General features: G+C 39.9%; 1 protein-coding gene and 1 long non-coding RNA gene across 2 annotated transcripts in view; both read right to left on the reverse strand.

Annotated features, from left to right (window-relative positions):
* Positions 1-2,058, reverse strand: part of LOC118478148 — a 4,783-nt gene extending 2,725 nt beyond the window's left edge. Inside the window, exons 1-2 of the long non-coding RNA XR_004858850.1 lie at positions 1,977-2,058; positions 385-546 (exon numbers count right to left, since the gene is read on the reverse strand). This is a non-coding gene — a long non-coding RNA (uncharacterized LOC118478148). The remainder of the gene's footprint in view (positions 1-384; positions 547-1,976) is intronic.
* A 19-nt stretch (positions 2,059-2,077) lies between these two features.
* LOC101845115 (solute carrier family 40 member 1) overlaps positions 2,078-7,312 on the reverse strand; it is a gene marked incomplete in the record, with an annotated part of 15,997 nt that continues 10,762 nt past the window's right edge. The window contains 6 exon segments of the mRNA XM_035971117.1: positions 2,078-2,134; positions 2,660-2,811; positions 3,904-4,120; positions 5,683-5,735; positions 6,454-6,669; positions 7,147-7,287. Of these exon segments, the coding sequence (XP_035827010.1) occupies positions 2,078-2,134; positions 2,660-2,811; positions 3,904-4,120; positions 5,683-5,735; positions 6,454-6,669; positions 7,147-7,287 (836 nt within the window).

The following is a 7,312-nucleotide window of genomic DNA, read 5'->3' on the forward strand; positions in this document are numbered from 1 at the left end:
GAGAAAGAGGGGGGGGGGGCAATCTGCCACAGGTAAAAAGAGAGAACAAAAATGAATCTTTTAGTAGTATATTCTTGTTGTTTATTTTCAAGATGACCACTGTATGTTCTGATAGCGAATTGAGTTGGCAGACATAAACCAGAGGGTCTATGTAAAGGTCACACTGTATCTCAGTCTTAAAATATGAAAGATGAATTTCATTGTGATTAATACAGAGGTTGGAGAATAGGACGTATCAAGGGAAGAGCATTAAACCGAGGGTGAGTGCGTGTGTCAGTGTTTGAATGCATACAGAAATGAAACGACCAAGACTGCGAATGGATGGAAATCAATTAACAAAGAACAGTATTCAGAAATAAAGACATGTGCGAATGTAAGTCTTACCAAACCTAGCCGTGACGATGCCTATTAACATGACCCAGACAGAGATTCGAGAACCGTCCGGCTGGGAGCAAGCTGTCAAGTTGTTCAGAGAGTCCACACCTGTTACGTTGAGACCTGTGGTCGTGAGTTGAGGGCTTGGACTAGAGGATATATTAGCTGTCCCTGCCAAAGGGAAACTGATTGTTATTGATTGTAATTGGTCGTAACTGAGTGTACTTGATTGTGATTAATTGTAATTAATTGTAATTGATTTTTCATTGATAGTAATTGACTGTATTATGTTGGCCTCATTAGTTGTAATTGGTTGTAATTGATAGCAATTTATTGATCGTAATTGATTGTGATTGGTTTTATATTTGATTTTATTTGTTTATAATTGGTAGTAACGACTGTAATTAATTAGTTTAGTCTTAATAAGAGCTTTACGGCACTTGCAACACAATAGGGTCATATAAGTGCCGAAGATTAGAGGCGTTACACGAGAATAACAAACACAAAAAAGAAGAAGAGAGGAGGACTATAGATGTTTGGTAGGAAAGAAGAAGCAAACTACACCAGAGCACCTGCCAACCAACAGCATACAAGGCTACAGATTATCTATAACGACCTACAAGTTTAATAAATTGAATAGGAAATATGCAGCAGGACAGAAAGAGGAGGGGCACTTCTGAAGTGTGTACATAGAAATATTAGAGTGGAAACTACCACAATCATTAACTTTTTTACCACTGCAAAAATTAAAAAAACTAACAACAACATAGCAATACCATCTCTAAAAAAACAATAACAACAATAATAATAAACAAAACAGACAAACAAAATACGGCGCCCATATGACCTTCTGCAGTTGCGAGCGCCATAAAAACTCTACTACAACTAAAACCTTTTAAAAAACCCAAATATGTTAGTGTGTTAGCACATGCTCTTCACCCCTTTTCACCTTTTTACCAGCACGTTTTCAGCCGTGTATCTTATCCATATGGTGTACTACTTATAATGAAGAGACATGTGATTTTTTGGATAAAAGTCTTATCTTGCTATAACCGAGAAGATCGCTAAAAGAACATGTGCCCACTGGTCAAATAAGCCTGATCTGCATGATCTGATAGTATCGTGCTATGGTGCTGGCTATTGCACACTGTGTCACATAGGCCTCTGCTTTGCTTCACTTAATTCGACCCGAAGTCCATACAGATGTATCGTTGTATTAAAGCCACAAAACAAAATTTCCGACCCCTTGATTGGCTGTTTGCTGCGATTTTCATCCGAAGTTCCTATCTGATTTTGAAAGATTTGATTAAACTGTCAAAATGGTAGCTTTTTTCGTCCGCCTTCAAATGCGTCAGATCCTAGCAAACAGGGATTTGACAAAACTCTCTGTAGTGCTCCCTGAGTATGGCGGGGCATTCTGGAAGAGGGAATGTTAAAAAAGTCTTTTGATCCTGATCTAGTCCTTAATTTCAAGATAACCTATATTCTTTTAAAGATGTTGAGATAGCCCTTTCCTCACGGACCCAAACTAAACTTTCCCACACTCAGAGTTCTTACAACTACAGTCTTTTTCTACCTTTCTACAACGTTCAAATCGTTACCAAGTAAGCAGGAACTGTTGGTGTAGAAGGGGCTTCCAGGTAGCCAAACGGATATGACACACAGAGATAAGCAGCTCACCTGGAACAGTTAAAAAATAATTTCAATGCATCGCCCGCGACTGTTTCAGATCCATGTTTGGATTACAAAGTGGGCCTGGCTGTGTTGAGGTTAAAGGATGGTACTTGTGTGTTGTTTAAAATCAAATTATTTCAAAAGACTCAACTTTGTTAGGCTGGTCGTGTCGTAAGAAGGACTGATTTCAGAATCTGAAAGGCAGTGTTCTATTCTGAGCTGTCCTCGGAGAAGAGTCAGATTGCTGCACCCAAAATACTGCTCAAATCGACTAACGAAAACGTAAACGGAACGTAAACTCTGCCTAAAGTGACGCTTGACATACATAGACAATGGATACAAAACGTGACAATTTTTCTAAAAACACAGATAAGAAAACATACGCAGAAATTTGCACGAACCCTCCAATCAAGAACAAAATTAAGGTAAGAAAACGTACACAGGACGTAACAACGCTCCCAGTAGATAACTAGTGGTATGACAAATGCACATAGAACGTACAGATTGTGACCTACAGATAAGGAAACGTACCCTAAACGTAGCACTTTTTTCACAATGCGCAACCTGAGATAAGAAAACGTACACAAAACGTTCGCGCACGGCATCTCACCTGCAGGCCTAAGGCTAAAACGCCTGTCCTTGGCAGTCCCAGACAGCGGACGATGTAGGGATAAGCAAAGGTCGCCAAAATCCCAAACACGGCCCCGACCCCTACCATTATCCCCAACACAGAGCCACTCAGCCCTTGCGTTGTGGCATAGCCTGTAGAAAAAGATACGCACAGAAGATTTAAAGATACTTTTCTTTAAATATTATTACAATCAGTTCCGTCAACGATGTAAAGTTCTCACAACAAATTAAGAAAACAAAAGCTCTCCTGGCCACCCCATCATTTTTACTCAATTTATTGCTTTGTTTCTATGATAAGCAAGCAGTGTTGCAGCCTGCTGGACGCATGTTGTTATAATTCTCATACCACCGTTTGAGGCGGCGCAGCTTTAGCTTATTAAAAAATGACCTTATAGATCCAGTCTCAAACATACACACATATATACATGCTCAATATAATAATATGTGTGTGTGTTTGTGTGTACTTACGTACGTACGTACGTGCGTGCGTGCGTGTGTGCTTGCGTATGTATGTATGTATGTATGTATGTATGTATGTATGTATGTATGTATGTATGTATGCATGTGTCTTGAAATGTAGTAAACATTCAGAAACAAAGAAATGTATCTAAAATTTCCCCAAGCAACGTTATTTCGGACATTTACCGCGATACTGTTTGTTTTTTTGTGCGGGCACCAAAAAATGAGCCTTCAGAGGGGATCTTTGCCGCTGCATACAGAAAACGTGAGTTCGATTCCCAAACAGGGATTTTTTGTCTAGTGTCTTCGAGTTTCGTTTGTGATTTTGTATTCTACTGAACCTAAGTTGGACTTGAAAGATACGGTAAGGGCACGCCGTTATCTCAATTGGTATCATAGTAGACTACGGAGCGGTTGACCTTTGTTCGAATCCTAGTCTGGTTGTTCTTGACCTCCGTTCATTTTGTGGAGTTTTCCAAGGGTCTGAACTCATTTAGTTCGATCTTATCGGAGACGGACGCCAAATTACCTCATCTTAAACTACCTACCAGTGTTGATAGGGGCGTTAAACCCACGCACTTAAATTACTTAGGTGAGGTAGGACAACCTCTTATTAAATAATCAAAACTGAGTCTAAGGAGGGGATATGGGTGGTTTCATAATTTTTTAATTTGGGGGGGGGGGTTGTGTGTGGGGGAGGGGGGGGTTGATATATTATACAAATCAAAATAAAAAAACAAAACAGCAAAAGACAGAACGTCTTACCAACGGTGATTCCGTCAAAACCCAGTACGGTGAGGTATAAACAGGCCAAGCCAAACCCCGCCCATTTGACCTCGTAGCTCATATAGGTCCTGAAACCACGGTACAAGACCAGGAAGCTGTCCAGCACGCGCCAGGGGGAACACTTGTTGTCATCAGCGCGTGGCGGTTGAGTATGCTCTGCGTCTCTCCTGTACTCCCTGTCCGGCTCCTTTTCAACCTGGTTGGGTTCAAGAAAAGGTTTTGTTCAGTTAAAAGGGCTCATTCCAGCCCGAAAAGATCAATAATATATCAATATTAATGCCAGCGAAAATGTTTTACCTTACTTGTTTATTAATCCATTCACACATTCTTAATATTTTAAAGTCGGGGGCGGGGAGTCTCGTGGTCTAGAGGTGCGGTGTGTGCCTCTGGTCTTATAGGTCCCGTGTTCGAAAGCTGCCAGCAACAAAAACAATTTCTTCCCAAAAATGGGTAGGTAAGATCTAACACCTAGCCTTCTCGGATAAGGGCTAAAATCTTTGAAGTTGTGCACGTTAAAGATCCCTTAGTGGTCTTAAAATCAGTGAACAGGCTTCGGTCTCCACCCTGACTAATTCAAAATTACTGTCAAAACTGAAAATAGTCTAGCCAGTACAATAACATAAAGAGTATCATCGAAACCGGAAGTTGGCTGCCTGGTGGCAAGGGGTCCTATGAAGTAAGAGAAACGATCACATACGTAAAAATCAGTTGCACTGCAAGTTGACGAACCAGTAGTAGAATACACATGAAGAAGAAGAAGAAGAAGAAGAAGAAGAAGAAGAAGAAGAAGAAGAAGAAGACCATCACGAACACATATCAAAAGAATAAGTTCAAATCTTCAGCTTTTGGTTTGTTTCCATGGCAACAATTGCATGACTGTTTCAGTTTTTTATGAGTTCTGTGGCTATTGTCATTTATTGCGTTATTATGTCTTATCCCTGTTCCTCACATTATCCGAAATATTAGGCTCTAGGCTACATGCTTATGTTAACTATATAGTGTAAAACTCGTTTATTCGTCTATTTGAGGGGTTAGAGGACGCCAGTCGTGTAAGTTCTGCATCTTTACTCTTCCGATCCTCGACGGTTTCTGTCTTTCGGTTTGGCGTTTGCCCTGTGCTTCATGACCATGATTGTTTACCTTTGTTTTTATTAACCTGCATGTTCATTGTCACCCATTTCAAATCAGGGAAGATAGTGGGAAATTAGGAGCTTAGTTTCAGTGCAAAGAAAGCCCACAGAGTATTGATTTGGAACAGTGTTCCTAGTAAAAAAGTTACACAGCGAAAATTGCCTAGAGTAAGTTACTTTTTTATTTTCAAATGAGAAATAAATTAGCCAAGTCCAATCTTTAACATCATTTACTAGTGATTTGCAGAATAAAAGAATTATCATTTGGTCATAAGAGAAGAAAAACTGTACCAAGAGGGCACTTCGGAGATAATTAGAGCTATAGTCTTGAGGATTAACATAATTATAGACACACCAATAAAAGACAATGAATGTCTTTCGAGCAAAATCCATCAAAAGCTACTGTGTGTCCCACGAGTAATACCATAAAACTGTCATTCTCATAACTTACTTAAGCCTCGTTCTTATCTGAATGTTACATACATATTCCATGACAACCCCCTTCCTCAACCATCACCCCATCCCTGTCTGAGTTCACTGTAGGGAGTGTAAACCTTAATGTTCATCAAAATAGCAAGGAATTAGGACATGATCTTTGGAGTCAGAAAAACAAAAAGGGCGGGTTTACCTCTTTATCTTGCAGTTTCTCAGTTGCCTCTCTGTTTTGGTCGTTATTCTTTTCTGTGAAGAGGGAATCGTTGAGTTGTATTTAAGTGACGTTGGTTTAATATCCATAAAAAAATCTCTAGCACTAGTAGAAAAAACCCATTGTCTCTACGTTCATGTTCAACAAAGTTTTACTTAGAAATACCAAGCTGAAAGCTATTAACGTGTCTTTTCTGTCACCTAACGTATATAACTAGGCAAACACGGGGAAGGTAGGAGTACGAATTTGCTATATATATATATATATATATATATACATTGATATATTATTATATCTATTCAGTTTCTGAATATTTGTTTTCTTCCACCATCGATTTTTTTTAGTGGAAGAGGTGCTATAACATCCACTGCCATTGTAAACGACCAAGACAAATTTCTTCCCGAGATATGAAAAAAGATTGTCATTGTCATTGTGTTCAACCAACTCTACTGCTTGAAGAATAATATATGTGAATCCTGGTAAACAACCTGCTATCATATTTTTTTTAGCTCGGATCTGTAAGAATGTGCAGCAAGATCAACAAATCGGGTCAATACGTCTCGCCTCCCCGTAATCAATACAATTCTGATCACTCAGGGAGCCGGTGACTCCAGTCCTGCTGATCAAAGACAACCCGAGCCGTGCGGGACACATCCTGGCTGAAAGTCCGCACACACGACAAAGTATACCTTCTCCGAATTGGAATCGAGCTCACCATATTTGTTTGCAAGTTCAAAACAAAAACAAACAAACCTGAGAATCTGGTGGCAATCTTTTTGCTCCTCAGAGCCGGCACAAAGCTGTACACTCGACGTATCAGCCAAAACTCTGCCCCTAGTGACGTCAGACTCCAGACAGCGATGAAACCAGCGCCGATCTTGAGCCCCGCGTACGTCATTATCTGTCCGGTGACGATTGGCGCCAAGATTTTCGTGAGCAGGTCAATTCGGCGAAAAGTTGACGTCATCACTGAGAAAAGTCACAATCTTCGTTTCCTAAGGCATTATCAAATTTTAAAGACCTTGACAGATAATGCCATTTTGTTGCAACAAGATAGGTGTTACCCCTATGGATATAGAAACATAAACTTTAAGTGTTTAACATGGAAGACTGAGCATGAAAAATGTAAGCTCTATTCATGAGAAATATTTTTCCGCCTATTTTCTGTTAAATACAGTTTTTAAAAATCATATTTAAACCACAAACACTGTCCTTAAAGAAAAAGTAAAGCAGATAAACGGGGCAGCGAAAGATAATGATTTGACACAATTCCATGTATCTAAAAAAAGCAAAAACAACCCCCAAAAAACAGTGGCAACAGAAGCAGCAGCAGCAGCAGCAGCAGCAACAATAACAACAACAACAACAACAACAACAACAACAACAAACAACAACAACAATAACAACTTCAAGAAAAACACCAACAAAGAGGAAGAAGAAAAAGACCTGCTAGGTGATCCTCATCCTTCTTGGAGATCTCCACAATCCAGTCCCTCTCCACCACGATGACTCGCGCCACCTTCATGAGGCGAGACGACACAGACAGCGATATGATGATAGCAAAGAAAAGATGACGGAGCCACGAGACCATAGTCCCAAGCTCTGATTGGAG

This window comes from Aplysia californica, unplaced genomic scaffold, assembly GCF_000002075.1.
Source record: "Aplysia californica isolate F4 #8 unplaced genomic scaffold, AplCal3.0 scaffold00380, whole genome shotgun sequence".
Lineage (NCBI taxonomy): Eukaryota > Metazoa > Mollusca > Gastropoda > Aplysiida > Aplysiidae > Aplysia > Aplysia californica.